Below are 18,158 nucleotides of genomic sequence, written 5' to 3' on the forward strand. Positions count from 1 at the left end.
AAATAAATGATAATGTAAATTTTCAAAGGTGATTAGTGATTTGGATGCTTAATTAAAGACAATACAAAGGAAACTGACTTTCAGAGCAAAAGTGCTTCCTGTTTTCTGTTAGAATATCTCATGGTCTCTCAAACAATGTGCCCAAAACATGGAAAGCTCTCAGTCACTTGAAATGCAAGGCCAGCTGTTATACCAATTATCATACAATGCCACATTTCAGTGAACTTGATGAAATACAATTCTTATAAAGAATTACACACTGTCAGAGCCAGATGTCTGATTTGTTTTATGCTTGTGTAGCAATGCCATGCTCCTGAGGGTTTGTAGGTGCCACAGGAGTTACAGCTGTCTGTGCAGAGAAATCATAAATCAAACAAAATATAACTCTGCATAAAGAAGTGCATTTTTCTTTATAAAGACACATAAAACCCCCTTGCTTCAGGCCACAACAATTCTTTTAAAATTCTAGACAGAAATGAACAAGGGGAATTCCTAACATCAATTTCAAACAAGTGGAATTCCCAACATCAATTTCCTTTTCTCATGAAAAGAGAAACAAAAAGCAAATCAGTAAAAAATTAATATTTACAGTGAATTTTTTGAAATTGGAATGATTTCCTGCCACTACAACACTGACTACTAGAGAAAATTTATACTGTAGGCAGGGTATTATGTCTTGGGTCTACCAGCTGGTGCTAAGTGAAGTAAGAGTAAATTCTAGCTTCTGGAATGAAGTATAAACTCTCTCTCTCTAGAGTTGAGACCAGCAGGTTAAAGGAAATATTGAAAGCTTTGTGAATAAAAAACAACTGTAGTTTTATGCAGCAAGATCATCTACAGGAAAGCAGAAGCATAACAGGAATGCTTTAAGTTATTGCTTTAAGTCATTGCTTTAAGTTCTTTCTTTTATTCTACACATTTCCACATTGTTGTTACTATCTGCATCACTCTTGCATAACAGTCTCCCTTTGAAACACTGATGTTGCTGAAGACTCGCGCTTCAGGCACCCTGCTCTCTTTTCTATAAACTGTGCCCATCTAGAGCTTCAGAGAAGAGGCCTTGTAACTCAAGAAATCACTTCCAGGAACACCAGGGAATCACAGGCAGCAATGAGCCATGATACATGCATTGTATTGGAGTGGCTATTTCTGCTCTCAGAGACCTAGGAGATATGAAATGCAGTAGTACAATGCCAAACATACCAATACATTTTTATGTTCTGAAAAATTGTTTTTATGTGATATGGCCATGCTTGGCACTGCATACAAATAGCTCTGGGGAAGTCCTCGGAAAAACACCTCAAAAGAAAAAAAAAAGGGGGGAAATCCCCTACAATGGCTCAGTCTTAATTTGGTAAAGTCAATTCTAAGTCAGGCCCCATTATTAGGAATGGGTACACTTTGAAAACAGGACAGATATATTCCAGTGACCCCATTACAGCAAGGTTGTAAGACACAGGTTCTGCAGAAACTATGAGTGGAGGGACTACACATCACTGAAAACTACTGGAATGTTATTTGGTGGTAAAATATTTTTATTACAGAAAACTGTAAATAGTGTGTGTGTGTCCAGGTTTTTTTGTAATTGTACCTCCAAGGTAATATCCTGGGATTATGCTAACCTCCCAGGAAGATTGGGATGTTCTTATGTGGGGCATTCTTGCTTGCTTAGGTGTCCTTCTGTATAATGAACTTCCATAACCAATGTGGCATTTGAAGGCCTTTGCTGGTACATGTATGTCTTGTACTTCAGTAAATGAAGACCAGAGTATCTTCAGAAATATTTCAAACTGGGTACTAAATAATCCTCACTAAATAGAAATACTGCTGCTGTGGTTATAACATACCTGTCAAGGCTTTAAAAAGTCAACTATTTAATTACATTGTTTACTAACAAACTGTGATCACTATATGCTATATTAAGGTTTTATGAGGGATTCCTTAAAATCATTTTTTGTTCTATAAGTTAGGACTTCAAACTTACCACATGATCATAGTTACTAACTTCATTACAATCTCATTCAGGATGTTGAAGAAATCCACCATCATCTTGGCCTGGTCTCCCATTTTCCCCATAGCAATGCCAAAAGCAATAAAGAATCCTATCAAACCTATAAGGAAAAATGGCAAGACAAAAAAAAAGGCACGTAAACCCATGGTTTTTAGGAGTTTTTTGCACCTAGTCAATGTCTTGATACTACATGCTGATGAGACTTCACTGAATGAAAGAATGGGTGAGTTTGGAAGGGACCACAGTAGGTCATCTGGTCCAACCTCCCTGCTTAAGCGGGGTTGTCCTAGAGCACATTGCACAGGATTTCAGAACTATAGGATATTACATGTCTTGGGATTTTTTTAATATTTACTCACTCTCAGCTACCATAATCAAATTCAGAACATCTTTGATTCTTCAATATTTTACTAAATTCCAACTTCACAGCCCAGCTATGGTTTTATTGGTGTTTTTTTCCTGAATTAACCTGATCATAAAAAGTACGTATACAATAATCTTCTCAGTGCCATGCAACTATTAGAAACCTCATAAGGCGTGGTGGATGGGAGAGGTAACACACTGCTATATCATAACTGTTGTTAAAACAGTTACTAGAAACCAAGAGTGTTTTTCTCAGGCTTTACAAAAGTCCCTTGACAGATTCAAGTGAGTGAATTCTCTCATTGACAGATTCAGTCTAGTGAGTCCTGGAGTGCAGGGAAAGGCAAAAGTAGTCCTGAACATAACTTTTGCAGTCCAGGAGTATTCCAGTTAAATGAAGAAGCTGGAGGTAGGAGTAGAAGGTAAGCATTGCATTTTAAGCTTAGCCACAGAACTCCCAATAAACAGAATAATTTCACTGGAACAGGCTATCAGTGGATACAAAATCATAGTATTCAATCCGAGTAACATTTGGCTCCTAAATTTAAATGCCAAGGTGAGAATATCTGGAGTATTGGACTATCAGTGTGAAAAAACAACAGAGTGCATCTGTCACGTATTACTTTGGAGTTGTGTCTTCAATGCTAACCTTTTCCATCCAGCAACTTTCAGTGACCAGAGCCAGATTATTAATTGATACTGACAGATGGTTTGAATCTTCAGTCATCCTTTGAGGGTAAATTTTCATTCATGATATTACTTCAGTATTTAACAAATGTGTAAACAGCAGGGAAATTCCTAAGGAAAAACCTACCACGACTCAAAAGCATTCAAGAGAAGGGAATTTGACCTACAAGTATGCTGGGAAAAGACAGGCTGTCCCATACCCTCACACTGGATTTAGTAACCAGATTTTTTTCCTTTTTTTTTTTTTTTAATCCAATTTCCTGGATGTAAAGTCATTCTTTAGAACCAAGTTATCTCCGTTGAGTCACTTGAATAGGGAAGTGAAGCATATATTTGTGTGCCGCAGAGCGTAAAGAAATAATTAAAAGCTTTTCAGATACCAACTTACTTCCTGGAATTCAGAATCTGCATCAGAAAATGTTAGTAGGCAGGTTTTTCTGTTCATTAATTCCAAATGAACTGCTGTGTTAGTCATGAGACTAAGATTGGTTCATATTTGTAGGAATTTGCCTGGCTTGTACAGTTTATGCAAACTGGATGGCAATTCCCCAACGTTTTCACTTCTTCATTCAAAATCGAACCACATCAAACCAAACCAAAAAACTCTGCAACATTTGAGAGTCATTGGTCAAAACACCACAGAAAATCCCACACCTGAACTGTGTATTTATTTTCTGTAGGAACTGTATTCAGCCTTCTAGATCTTTTCTTATCCACGAAGAGCCTACACAAAACAAGTCTAGCATTAAATATAGTGATATAGTGCATCTCTCATGTCAGAATGGTTGTTTCATTTTAACGCACAAGCAAAGTTCCAGGAGAGAAGAAAGCAGGTGAGGGTAACAGCAGAGGCAATGAGCTTCTGCCTCACACATGGTGCAAAATGCCAAGTCGCAGCTTTGAAAGCAAGTGACTCCTCTGCCCACAGATGCTGAATGCAAGGAAGAGCTGTGAAGGTAGGCAGGACACAGTGGCTCTTGTGGAGCAGGCTGCTTCATAGACAAACAAGATCAGCTTATTGATACTACCATCTCCCCTATGTCTAAGCAAAGCAGCCATTGCCAACCAACTCACCAACACCTAAAGAAGCTCTGCGGACACAGTAGCCACTGTCAGCAGGATCTGTTCATCAGCTGTAAGGAGTCTGTAAGGGGCTATTTGCCCTTAAAAGGTTATGGTCTAGTGGTGAGAGAAAGCAGTAGATTAGGTACTGCCACATTCTGTCCCACTTTGAGGACACACAGGTGTCGGCCTCAGCCCTGTGGACATGCTGTCACAGAGTAGCTTCAAGAGTAGGTGTGCCAATGAGGTTACAAATTGAGAGCTAATTTGTTACTGACTTCACCCACATCCAGAAAATAAAAAGTTGAAGGAGGAGCTCTCCTCTTTGGGCTGACAAAACAGTGACTCTAGGCATAGAGGAGAAAATAGAAGTGGTGCACCAGCTATTTGTTTCCCGTGTGCTCCTGCCCCAGTCTGGACAGTTGTTTCAGGAAAGGGTGGGAGATAGGCAAAGTCTTCCTACCTCCCCCACTTGCTGGCTTGTCCAGACAAGATGGCTTGATGGCATTTGCAGCTGGTAAAAGTCAGCAGCCAAGATGAAAGGAGGAGGGAGTTGTGACTCAGAGATGTGTCAAGCCTTTCTGGGATTTTTCTTGGATGGTGTGGTTCACACCCCACCTCTCACTTCAGGCTCTGCCTCAAGCCAAATTATTTCAGCATGCCCAAGACACCTACTGGAAACAACTTAGCTCAAATTCATCAGCGGGTGTGTGAAGCACTGGCTCTTGAAGCTCTCCCCCATGCTGTTTTGCCAATATGCATTAGTATTAGTCTAGATTGGCTTCTTCTAGGATGAAAGGGTATTTTGGGTACCTCCTACATGCTTTGCTACTGTACTCCAACTCGTAACTGCAAAGCTGCCAATACAGAACAATCCACTTGATTGTTTCTGTGATATACTCATCTCAGAGACCAATGGGCAGCCAGTAGGTGATAACACTTGATGATTATTTGGAGAGACTAAACTTGCGCTGAAGAGCAGATCTGACAACACTGATCAGTCACAGCAAAAAGCTTTGTCATACATATGAGGTACATATTTGACAGGCAAAAAACTTTCCTACCCAGGACATTCATGCCATCCTTAAATTCAAGTCCCTTCTTAATGACCAACTGGGCTTCAGGTGGTGCTGTCTCATTCACCATAGCCAAAGCAGAATCAGTGACATTAGGTGGCTCTTCAATGGGTGGTGGCACCAGCACTCTCTTGGTGACAGTTTGGATCTGAAGGCAATAAAGAGGGAGGATGAAAACGGAAACAGATTGAATACAATCCATATGATAAATAAGGAAATAATAATAAAAACAGTCTGCACTTGAAATTCCAGGAAACTATATTTTTAAAGAATTAGACATGGCATTCTACAGTCTCTTATCCCTCTTACAAAAATAGGTTTATTTTTCAATAAAGTGTTACAAAGTCCTGGGGGTCTTCTTCATGACTCTAGTGTGAAAAGCATGGCAAATACTCGTTCCTTACCACTACAGTGTAACATTTTACAGACAGTTATTTCCTTTGTCCAGCTGGTTCACAAAGGGTGCTTCACAGATTGCATGTTACATGTTGATACCATTTGTTCAGCACCAAAGGCAAGAGCATCTAAGATCAGTCATGGCAGCAACTCTGCAGTAAGGCTTATTATTCAGGTCTGCCCAGCTCAAAAATCTAAGAATCAAAAATTTAAGACATTTCCAACACTTCTCTTACAGCTTTTGAGCTCTTGACTGCAAGAGCTCAAAATGGAATATACAGTCCCCCAAGCTCTCTAATTAAAATATTGTATATTTTAATACAGAAACAGATAACAGAAAAATTATCAGTGCTCCCAGACAGAAATCTGACCACCTCATAAAAATAAGACATCAGCATCTGAATGGATTTAGACCCTTCTGGCACATGAAAGGCAAGGTCAAGGGAAAGCTGGGAAGGAATGCTAGGTGGAGAAACGGGCTTGAGTTTACAGCTAGGTAAAAAAAGGGAAGAGGGAGTGGAAAGAGAGAGATCTGTGACTTGCTGCTTTTAGAAGGGATGTTTTCCTCCCACTTCACATCTTCACCATTTTCTGCTTCTTCATGGTTCTGGGACAGGCAAAATGGTTTGGACACTGTGACTGCCTTGCCATGTTTTCCCACCCGCTCCCTACTTTTCTTGTTCCCAGAAACATGTTTGAGCAAGGCAAGAGAAACGGTGCATTAGCCTTTGAAAGTACACTTGCACCTCTTTCCTGTTGAGATGAACATTGAAGTACTACGGATGATGATCCAGATTCAATCCATATAGCCAAAACCTTATGGTTTTAAAATACCTTACATCCCTCCTCTCAAAACCTGCTGTTTAAATCTGGAGAGGAGGATATAGACAGAAAGCCTATGTAGCTTTGCATGAGAAAAATGCTTCGGTTGTCCTTAAACAATCCAACATTCTTGCATGTTTACATTTTTGTCAGAGTTCATCTGAGGGATGCTGTCAACAATATTTTTTTATGTGAGGTATTCAGAATGTAAGAACTGAGTCACAGAAATTAAAACTATACACACTTTCAAATTCCACTACAGTCACTTAAATAAAAGGTCTTCAGCACCTCTTTGCACAAGGCCACAGTCACTAAAAACACTGAATCTAATATAAAGCTTAGATTCTGACAACAATGTCTGAGGCTAGAAACACCATCAAAATGTCATAGTCATATTTATAGATGATAGTGTCATGGTTTTTCATGGCACATAAAGTCTTATCTCTGCTGGAATAGCAATTTTCATTTTAAATTAAAACTTTCTAGTGGACCATACTAAAATTCAGGAGACATTGAAATCCAACGATGATTCAGAGTCCAGTTTGTAAATGAACTGTTTCAAAACTTCACAGGAATCTCTTCATCGCTTTCTGCCCGGTCACAGTGGAAGGCATATTAAACTCCCACACACACTGTACAGCACCACTGTTGCACACCCTTCAGAACCATTCTTCTCAGGATTACTGCAAAACACTTCTTCCTCCTAAGGCAACCTGGAAACACTGAATGTTTATGGAGAGAGACTGTATAAATGTAGGAAGAGAAAATATATGCTGATACCATGAAAAGCAGTTAATTTTCCTCCTAGAGAGAGATTCAAGTAAAGCCTAACTCCTTACTGAGGAGTTAAGGGCTAAGAGAGGCACAAGTTCCATCTAGAAAGGAGTGTGATCTACTTTGCAAAAGAAATGTGGCTTTGTGGCAGAGGTTTTCACTAGCAACTAGTTTGGAATCTGATAAAATCAAATTTTGGAAAGCAAAAAATCTCAGAAGTTTTTTTGACTAAATTGAAAAACAATCAGGGAAATGGTGATCCATAACTAGGGAAGTGACCTGAACACTGGAATTACACACACCGAAAAAACAGTATTAAGGTTTTAAGAAAACTATCTGACACAGGTAGCTTAATTCTACTTTCCACTGGTTTTTGCCCCCCCGTTGAGATATTTGATCAATTTCAAGTGACAAGAAATTTAATTCTTCTCTCTTCCACAGCTCAAAAAAGGGGAAGGAAGAAAAAACCCATAAGCATCCTGCTTTCCCTCACTTAATTTTGCAGAAATACATTTCACATCACATGTGATGTTTAGCCACATGACTGACATTCCCATGATGATTTGGAAATATTGAGAATGTTCTCTTTCTAAATCCCCAAGGATTATGTGTTTTCATGTGGAAGTCCATGTAAGAAGTGAAGCAATCCAAGCCCTTTTGGCAGCTTAGGTTACCCTCCGTTTTCCCACTCCCCCATGGCCTGTTCTCCCTTCCCCCTCTTCTCTTCATTTTATTCTTTGGCCATAACCACAGCACCAGCAACCATGCCATTTCACAAAGGAACACTTAAAAACAGGTTTGGCAACAAATCCTGTTACATCAAAAAAAACCCCAAAAAAACCCCACCAAAACAACAAACCAAAACAACCCTGAAACCAAAACCTGTCTGCATTACTTCCAGACAATTCAGTTGTAGGAGAAAAGCAGCTTACATACAAAACAATATGCTTAAGTGGAACTTAGGAAGCATACATTTTTCATTTATTTTACCTTTCAAAGGAAAACTGTTTTGATTAGGCATTGGTGAAAAGCTTTTAGATAAAATCATGGGGCAAGCATCTTTCTTTCCCAGCATGCTCCAAACCTGGTGCGGTGGAGCCACCTGTAGGGTGGTCAGCCACGTGGCTCTGTTATCTCCACCTAGTCTGAACTCTAACAAAGCATTAGAGGTTAAGAGAGGTTGTGTTTCAGGGCTGGCAACCAGCTGGAATGAATATCATCCATGTATTCCAAACAGGGCACTGCAGAACCATCAGCTCTGCAACTAACAATGAAGATCAAATTCAACCTGGGTCAAAGATCAGCCCCAGGCCAGCTTTCATGACCACAGGTACTGTATAAAAAGCACAGAAAAAAGTTAAGTTTACTTAATAACAAAATAAAAATCATCTTCTTTAAAAAAGCTCTATGAATTTAAATAACAACTACAACCAAAGCAGCTGTAAAAAATGTTCTTTCATTTACCTGCTCAAGACTTCAGACCTGTATTCCTCTTTGCATCATCCGATTCACCTAAACAATGACATTAACTCTACAGACAACCCTGGTAAGTGAAAGATGTGAAGAATGTTACCAAGGAGTAGAAGGATTTACCTGCTGAAAGCATGCTTGAACTAGATTTTCAGGGAACAAGTTTCGGATCAAATCCAAGAAAGCATCCAGACTAGATACTTCATCATTCTTCTTCCCTTGGCCAAGCTGTTTCTTGAGTTTTGGATTCCCTGGATGGATGGCTAAAACCAAAATCACACCCAGCACAGCAGCAATAATAGTGGTGGACATGTAGTAGACCATGGCTCTTGTGCCCAGTCGGCCACTTGCTTTAGCATCTAAACCAGACAGTCCTGCAGGTGTTTTATTTTAAGAAACAAACAAATACATTGACACTCAATATCCAATTCAATAATTATAAAATAAAAACCTTTATAATTTTCAAAGTTTAATGACTGCCTACAGGTACTTACTTTTGTTCTAGTGAAATTCTCACCACTAGACAGATTCTCCCTGTGTTTCTTATGTGAGCAGTGTCTACTGTTAATAATTTATAGAGAACCATTTAAGATCCCATCTAATTCCAGACATTGCAGGCATTGAAAAATAGAGAAGATATCATACCATTTTTTGCCCTTGATTGCTGCAAACTGGTCATGGTCTGGTTGACACCATGTCTTCAAGAAGGCTATGCTTACTAGTGTTATGCCATCTTATTTGCAAGGTCCAATCCAGGAATTATATTAAATGGCATATTAAGAAATTTCTAATAGTAGTATGTGTGCGTGTGTTTGAAATTAAATTCACTGGAGCATATACACATTAAAACCAACTAAGTTATTCAGAAATTAATTCTAAAATACACACCTGCAAAATACTGACAGGATCACACTACTGTTCTTCCTACACCACAAAAAGCAAACCAGGTGATATCTGTAGAAAGCATCTTAAAGTATTTATGGCTAATAGATCTTACCTGTGATTAAACTGGAGATAATTAAAGGGAGGATCAGCATTTTTAGCATCCGCATAAGTATATCTCCTGGGAAGGCTATTAACATGATGATGTCAGGGTCAATAGGTGTTGCTAGACGAAGAAGACCCCCACACACTGCACCCAGGATAACACCTGGGAAAATAATAACAAAAAAGAGCAGGTAAGTAACTTAAGTATAGCTGAATGTGCATTGATTATCCAGAAGAACAGCCTAGAAGAAAAATGGTTACACGGGGCAGCTGATCTTTGGTACAACACAGACTTCAGAAGGGAGGGATAGTCAGATGTAATTAATATAATCATTCTACCTACAGCTAATAAAATTGAGGCACCAAGAGGTGGAGTGATTTACATAAGTCCATACAGAACTGACAGAGGAGTCAGGGTTAGGATCCAGCTCTTCGGAGTACAACATTTAGCTCTCAACATAGGAATGGTACCACTTGAAGACAGGGTCAGCATGAGTAGCTGTTCTACAGTCTAAGAAAAACCCTGCAGGTTTAGGTAAGGTAGAATAGTCCTGTAAGGAAAATACACTGAAGTTGCATTTGGGGCACTTTGGAACAAAGTGCCTGATCTGGAATACTGCACATATCATGGAAGAATACTTGATTCTTAGGACTCACATATTACTCTGTTCTTTTGATGGTCTGCATCCTTCTCTTTGTGCTAATGTTCTCAAATCACAAACAATCCCTTCATCCATCTCTTATGTAGATTTCTACAGTGATAGCACCTAAACCTCCCTTTCAGGATTGAGGCTGTTAAAGCATAGTCTAGGGGGAAAAAAGTTCATGTTTACTTCCATAACATGGTCTTTATGAATGGGCATTTTATGTTTACATCCAGGATGCTTTTGTTTTCCTGATCCCAAGCCCACGTCTCAAGTGTAATAAAACTCGGTAGCAAAGCCTGAGTTATGATTTGCAGCAACTATGACTCTTTGAAGTATCCGTTTGATACAATGAAAAATATATGTGTATTTAAAACTTTTTTTGGAACAGCATCAGGTACCTTTTAAAGATGACTCTAAGCGAACACTTCAACAGTACGGAGTTTTGCAGGTTGAAAATATGGACGTGACATTTGCAGCTCAAGATCAGTTGCAGCTGGTCTTTCAAAGAATAACACAATAAGAATATGTCTATAAATTTGCTGCATTTGGCTGTTGGGCTTCCAGTGGAAAAGAAACAGGCAAAGAGCCAGTGAACCACAATAAAATGTCAAACTGTTCTGTATTTGGAAGCTGCTAAAGCCAGAGGCAATATTCAGGATGAGATCATGGAGCGCTGGCTTACAGCTACAGAAAGGGAAGACAAAACTTAAAAGCAGTGGAGTGTAAACTGATAGATAAAAGATGAAAGAAAGGAAATTTTAAAAAGTTTTTGTCTTTTTTTTTTTTTTCCCAAATCACTGAGAGCAAAGATGTGTAGTGCATTTAGTTCTAGTGAATGACTTTGATCTGACTGGCTTTGGGGCTGAAATCACAGTCCATTCAAAACCAGACATAGAATGTATCTCCGTGGTGTGGATTTGCTCCATGCTGCGTCAGTAACACCCTGCACACCTGACTTAAAGCGATAATGTCCATGGGCATTGTTCAGCTGGAACAGCTGATGACCACAGACAGGGACTGTGGTGCTACATGAACAAATACAGATAGACACAGAGTGTCCAGACCAGAGGATGTAGCTTACCAAACACAGTAAGAGTCAGGAGCAGATTCCTGTGGAGTGACTGGCAGAACTGCACACATATGTTCCCGGATCTGTGCTCCACTGGATTTAAATGACTTTCATGCATCCGGACTTCTACTTGCTTAGGCATATTGTTGGCACTAGAATAAAAAGTGAAAATCAAGTAAAAGTTATAGCACAAGATGCCAAAAGAGAGGGGAAAGTCTGGATTGCTTCCATCATATATAACCGGGGAATCTGACGCATAATCCATCGCCTCCCACATTTCATAAACACTGCATATTTACTGCTCTGAAGAAGTCTCTGAAATGGCAGTGGTGCCTTTATGGCATTTTAAAGGTGTAGTCTTTATGGTATTTTTTGCAGTTATTTCTCAAATGCTAGAGATGTAAAATAAATTAATTCACTGGACACATCATTCCAAATGTTCCATGGACTAAACTACTGGTTTGGAGCTGGAAAATTCAGTTTCCCCAAAGACTGTGGCTGTTTACTTAAGTAGGAGAGATGGCTGAACAACAAAGTTTCTGCTAGCAGGAAAATGCAAATTTTAATACCTTATTTAATTCCAATTCAGAATAATAGTTTAAAATTGAGGATTTATTTGCAAAATAAAGCATTCAAGAACATTTTGCTTAATCTTTCAAAAACATTTAATTTTAACATTAATATTTTATTGTAATGTAATCAGAATGCTGAGGTCAAAAGAGTATTTTTAACTTGGTTGTAATGAGACTTGAACAACTGCCAGTGAAACTTAGTCAAAAAACTATGCATTCTCTAAGAAAACCTTTGGTTTTATTGAATTGGCAGTGGTTAGAGGAAAAATTTTTTTCACTAACTCTGGTTTATATTTGAGTAAGTGATACGCACAGGACTGCAGAACTTCAGAAGTCATGCCTCTAACTTTCTCAATGCCTGAGAAATTGTTAGCAATAGACTCCCTTGTATGCAAAGTATTTAAATGTATTTGAAAAAAAATACCAGAAATACTACGAATCAAACATTTCCCCTAAAAGTTAAGGCTGTTTACTTAAATATGAGAAATAGGTAAAGAACAGGTCTTTTATTATCCAGAAAATATATTTTTTGAGATCTGGTCTTATGCCAGATTAAGACAAGATTTTAGAAAATTTTCCTCTACAACAGTTGACTGAAGTTTACAGACCTAAAACAGGTCTGAAAAGATATATAAGGTTTCAGTATTCTCAATACTAAGCCATTCCAAATGAATCAAAACTTCTTTTTTTATATATTGTATAGCTTGTTGTGTTTGTAAAGTTTTTAAACAGAAAGTTATGATTAGACCTGTAATAAGAATTCAGTCATTTTGATACAAATATTTCCACAATTTTCCCTTTCAAATTGGCATTGCATTTCATTCCAATACATTTGATTGTTAAAAAAGTAGCACCATCTGAAAATGTATTAGAGAATTTTTTTTTTTAAGGGGAAAAAACCCTCCAAGTGTTGTAATCTTTATTCTGCAATCTCAAAAATATTTCACAGTGCTGGTCACAATGAGACGTGCTGCTGTTGCTGGAATAACAAAGAACACCAGTGCACATTCGGACAGCTCAAATGTGAGGCATGCCTACTTCCTGAAGACTTATGAATGCAAGCATCAGAGATACACAAGGATTAGCCAGAGGATAATGTGCATTAACAGTTACTTGAGGAATTACGAGAAAGATGAGACAGTGTCTGCAGTTTTCATGCACATGGGCCACAAAGCCATGAAATCACTGGTGGAAGTGTGCCAAAAACCCAAGAAACTTGGGATCCAAACTTCGCAACTGGGGATTACAACTAGTTTCACTTGCACTCTGAACATGAATTGTTTTGATCTGTTATTCACTACAGGTTAATTATATATTCCTCTGAAACTCTGAATTACGGACAGCTGAAAGTAATTAAAAAGAAAACCTCAGTCTTTTCCATTAGCAAATAATTAGGCAGAACTAGAATGGATCAGTAAACAGTAGCACTTGATGATTTCACTTTGGGCTAATTTTAGTTTGGTTTCCTGGACCCTTTTCTACCTGACACCATGCATATAGCTTCATACTATCTAAGAGAAAGCCACTCATAAATATCTACTTCCTCAGCTGTGGGGCTTTTCTCCAATTCACAACGAAGCATATCATTCCCCTTACACCATTGCTGAAGTAAGTCCTCCCATGTAGAAGGTGGCCTCCAGTCCTGGTCTTGTATTCAAGCCTTATTTCTACTGCCATCCATTTCTAAGTGACAGCACTGTGTTTGCTGGCCAGATCCCCTCCCACTTCAAGCCTTGTCAGCATACAAAGGCTCATGAAGGGAGGTGAAGGTGGACTTACTACCACAGCTGCAGTGACTGCTTCAGGATTATAGCCCGAATAGAAGCCAGCCCTGCTTGAGGCGGTCAAACAACACAGAGCCTCTGCATGATAGCAACTACCTTTTTCAAAAGTTCAGCCATGTAAAATGTAGATATCCAAATATCCTCTGAGAAGAGAAGGAAAAGAGGACACAAAGGTCTTTAAAGACATTCCTAAATTTCCAGGAACTTAGTACTATATTGTGTGCTTCCCTCAAGTGCAAAACATGGGTTTTACACTCTCCAGCTCTTCAAGATTGTAAGTGTACCTTCAGCATAGACTGAAATTCTGATGAGTATGGGGTTTCTAAAGAAAAAGACCCAATAGGAAAATACACTAACCATGCAGCTATGTTATGAAAAGTGAGGACAGATGAATATAATAACATGAAAAACAGCACCACAAAGGAGTTAGCACTGCTATCAGAAATATTTATCACCAGACCAGAGACAAAGTATTGTTCCAGGCTTTTGAGAATGTTGTGGGAGGAGAGAAGGGGAAACAATAGTGAAATATAAACCTTCTGTGAAGGATAAGAAAAGGATTCTTGTATAGCACATGACGAAATCAAAATTTTGCACCAGAAATTTTCTATCCAATTACTAGAAGATGAAAATCTGTTTAACCTCAGAGTCATGGAAATCGACTTTTGTCTTATGGACTGAGTCATCTTCCTTGTGCTGGTTTTGTGCCTCTATTTGCATCTTGTAAATTATATTTAGCTTTAGAGGAATGCAGAACTTTTCGCACCTGAAACCTGCAGTCACATAATGACATAACTGCAAGAAGTGCCTATTTCAGGCAATGGAAGATGCACAGATGTAAGTTAGGGCAAAATATGGACCCTTATGAACCAGATTCTCCTTGATCTGTCCTACACCTCTGCTGTCTGCCACTGAGAGCGCATGCCCACATGAACAGCTTTCTTCATACCCTGAAGGCCACAGTGCCATGTTAAAGCACGCAGGGAAGGGACTTACATACATATAAGGCTTTCTTCTGCTTCAGATTTTCATGCTGAAGGAAGAGGTGTTTACTGCACCCCAACTCATGGGCAGTGCTTGGACTCAACTACAAAGCCAGAAGTGTACCAATCACCAGAGCCCCTCCTACACAACTGAACATCACCAATACATCTCTATGTTAATGGTACCTCTGTAGCTAAGTATGTATCACAAAACAGTGAGAATGCATTTTCGCAGTTGTGATCTCTCCGACATGCAAGTTATTACCTTGGTTAAATAAATCATTTAAATAAATCATTGTTCCACTGCGTTAGCTTCTATGGTTATTCAAACAAAGGAACCATTCTAAATGCTTTTCTAAAACCCATCCAACTAAAACATCTTTTAGTCTAACTACACTGAAGCCAGAACGTAATGACATAAATTGATTCTGCTCATTATTTTCATGTGTCATTGTGACAAGCTCCAAAACAGGTCCACAGAGTAATATTAAGTACTGAGACCTTCAAAGATGATAATATTTTCTGCTAACTACAGGTGCTTGAAAGCATTGACAGAACTTATAAAAAAATGAACCAAATATTGGAAAATGTGTAGTCACATGAAACAGGAGATTATATGAAACAGCACATACCAAAAGTTAGGTATATGTGGTAGCTTTTGAATAATTTATATGATGTTCTTCCTAGCTCAGTGTCACCTACTTTTCTCCTTTTGAGGCAGCACTTTTTTCTAGAAAAGAGAGGAACTCCTTTGAGCCCAGGAGATTTGATTTTTATTCACCTTAGTAATGTCCCAAAGTGAACACACTGTATTTTCACTGATTTCAAATATGCTCTTCTCTGACAAGGTGCTACGCAAGTGAATTAATAGAAAGTAGTATCAGAATTACACTTCAATTTTACTCCCTTTTAAGCAAAGAAACAATCTCTTGCCTAAATAATCAAGATGTTAGCTACTTGCTCTTTCTACTGTCCCTCATCCCCAAAGAATACACATAGTACAAGAAAAAGAAATCTGTTCATAAACATTTGATTTTATATTATCTAAATATTTACAGTTGGTTTTGCATGTGAGATATACAGTGCTATATGAGATAATCTATTTATCTACACTTTTTAAGCTGCAGTCTTCTTGTCTTGCTGGTTGCTATACAAAATGTGTCAAAATGCAGGAAAGCAATTCATTGAAGCACCAAGGTCCCTGGTATTTTTTGTTCCTATTTCCTCCAAGTGTTTTTCTTAGGTTTTCTCTTAGCTCCCTCTGGAAAAGTCTGATGCCTGTATCTTTTCAAATGCTTCTTTCTTTCCTGTATTCCCACTGAAGTTTCTAGGACTAAAAGGCTGGGAAAACTGCTTTTCCTTGGCTACCAAATATAACTCCTTTCCTTACTAAAGTTAAGGGTTAACAATCTACACAGTGCTTGAGTGACAATGCCCTTTTATGTTCAGTCAGTTACAGATAAAGAACTCTGTATCTCCCCAGTACTTACCCAGTTTGTCATAAACCTAGATTACAGACTAGAACAAAAAAAACCCAAAAACAATCGTCTAAATAAATAAGGTAGGCAAAGACCATAACTGGGCTCATGAAAACAGATGACGGGGACAAGGTAAATTAGCAGAGATCCTGTTTAATCTGCTCAAGGTATTTCATCTGTGACAATTAATCAAGCAGCTATTCTCAGCATAAAAGTCTGCTTTGTTTTGTAGCAATTACTCCAATCTAGGTAGCAAGAGCTATTCTTAAGAAAACAACCTTGGATAAACAGGCTTAAGCATCTAAGAACATCTCTTGAGCTATATGTTTGCTGTCAAACCAAACACTGTTCTCTTCTGAAGCAATGAGTAAACAGCAGCTATACAAGTGCAGTTGTTCTTAGAAGGGTTGGCCTTCTTAAGGAGAAAAAAAAAGACAGGGGTGTAGAAAGCTGATCTAGCTTTCTTGACCTTAGAATAAAAAGCAAATGGGCTGCAAATCTCCTCCTGCCAATTCCTTAGTACTCAGACAGGTGGTCCAAAAGTAGTTGGAGAGGAAAAGCCATGGCAAAAATGTTACGATGAAGTTTGGTGCACAGTAATCTTGGTGACTCCTCACTGACAGAGTTCCTCCTAGCAATCAGTGGGATTGCATGGGAGTAAATGAGAGCTTAATACACCCTGAAGGATATTTGTTAGCAACAAGGCTTGGATCAGGGTTGTATCTCTTTCCCTTTCCCTGCAGAGACAGTGTAACACCGATTATCAAGGATTACATTCTGTGTTCATGAGAGGGAGTACGGATCTGATCCACCCCACACGATCAGCTTACTCCTACCTCATATGTAGGAAAGGATCTACTCTGGTTGGTGCATAAAAGAGGAGTGACTAGGAAAACGTGGAACATCACCAGGATAAGAAGGATTTCACTAGCTGGATGTGTGAACTGTCTGCCACAACTCTTGTGAAATTAGGGATCAAGCATCAGTTTACCAAGAAACTTTTAGTTTGAGTTGAAATAGTGTTGCCTGCTGCTTAAATTAATTAAATGACAACAACAGCTGCTGAGCTTCTTTAGGGAGACAGTCTGTGACTATGTTGTTCCACTGTGCCCTAGCACATACTATAGTATGGGGGTTTATTTTCTTACGTTATACATATTTTTCAGACCACAGTGGAGCTGGTAAAGCTCATTATATACAGTCACAATATCACAGGCCATGCAGGGGAAACAGATAAAATATTTTTATTGTGCAAAACATGCATTAGCTTTGGCATCATTCCGGCTATGTAATAGCATTTTACATCAGTAAAATATTCTAGTCACGTTCAGTCTCTGCACAAAAAAGAAAAAAAATGCAAAAACAAACACATAAAATACTACAAACAAGAGTAACATAAGCCTCAGTCTGCAAGAGAAACATAAGCCTCAGTCTGCATTAACACGGGTTTTAAGCCGCTTGCTGCCACTAAGCCCTTCTATTGAATTTTAACTGTATTATGTAGGTTTTTTCTTCTTATTTGTAAGACATTAATGAATTCTGAGTGGAGATTTAGTAATTTACTATGTAGAATGATTTGTTCTAGGGACTGGCATTATAAGCAACAGCCTGAAGCATGACTTGCCTTTTTGCAGCAGGAAAAAGAACTTTTCTCTCTGGAACAATTTACAACCACATTGTTTCCTCTGAGTTAGCATTTAGTATACATTCTGTGAGTTTAACATAATCATATGAGGGAGTTTAATCACAATCATATCAGAACAACCAGGGGATCAGGACTAGCCAGCATGGGTTTAGAAAAGGCAGGTCCTGCTTGATCAACCTGATCTCCCTCTATGGCTAGGTAACCTACTTTGTGGATGATATGTTGATATCGTTCGTCTACCTGCACTTCAGTAAAGTCTTTGACACCATTTCCTACAGCACTGTCCTGGAGAAACTGGCTGCTCGTGGTTTGGGCAGGTGCACTGTTGGCTG

General features: G+C 38.7%; 1 protein-coding gene across 4 annotated transcripts in view; it reads right to left on the reverse strand.

The window, feature by feature from the left end:
* SLC1A2 (solute carrier family 1 member 2) overlaps positions 1-18,158 on the reverse strand; it is a 91,491-nt gene that overhangs the window by 25,096 nt on the left and 48,237 nt on the right. For all 4 annotated transcript variants that reach the window (XM_027732653.2, XM_039383903.1, XM_027732651.2 and 1 more), the window contains 5 exons: positions 11,377-11,516; positions 9,659-9,811; positions 8,785-9,035; positions 5,188-5,347; positions 1,985-2,111 (listed from right to left, as the gene is read on the reverse strand). In XM_027732653.2, the coding sequence (XP_027588454.1) occupies positions 1,985-2,111; positions 5,188-5,347; positions 8,785-9,035; positions 9,659-9,811; positions 11,377-11,506 (821 nt within the window). In that variant the 5' untranslated portion in view covers positions 11,507-11,516. The remainder of the gene's footprint in view (positions 1-1,984; positions 2,112-5,187; positions 5,348-8,784; positions 9,036-9,658; positions 9,812-11,376; positions 11,517-18,158) is intronic.

Source organism: Pipra filicauda, unplaced genomic scaffold (genome assembly GCF_003945595.2).
Source record: "Pipra filicauda isolate LSUMZ 115617 unplaced genomic scaffold, ASM394559v2 scaffold32_size4067784_pilon, whole genome shotgun sequence".
Taxonomy (NCBI): domain Eukaryota; kingdom Metazoa; phylum Chordata; class Aves; order Passeriformes; family Pipridae; genus Pipra; species Pipra filicauda.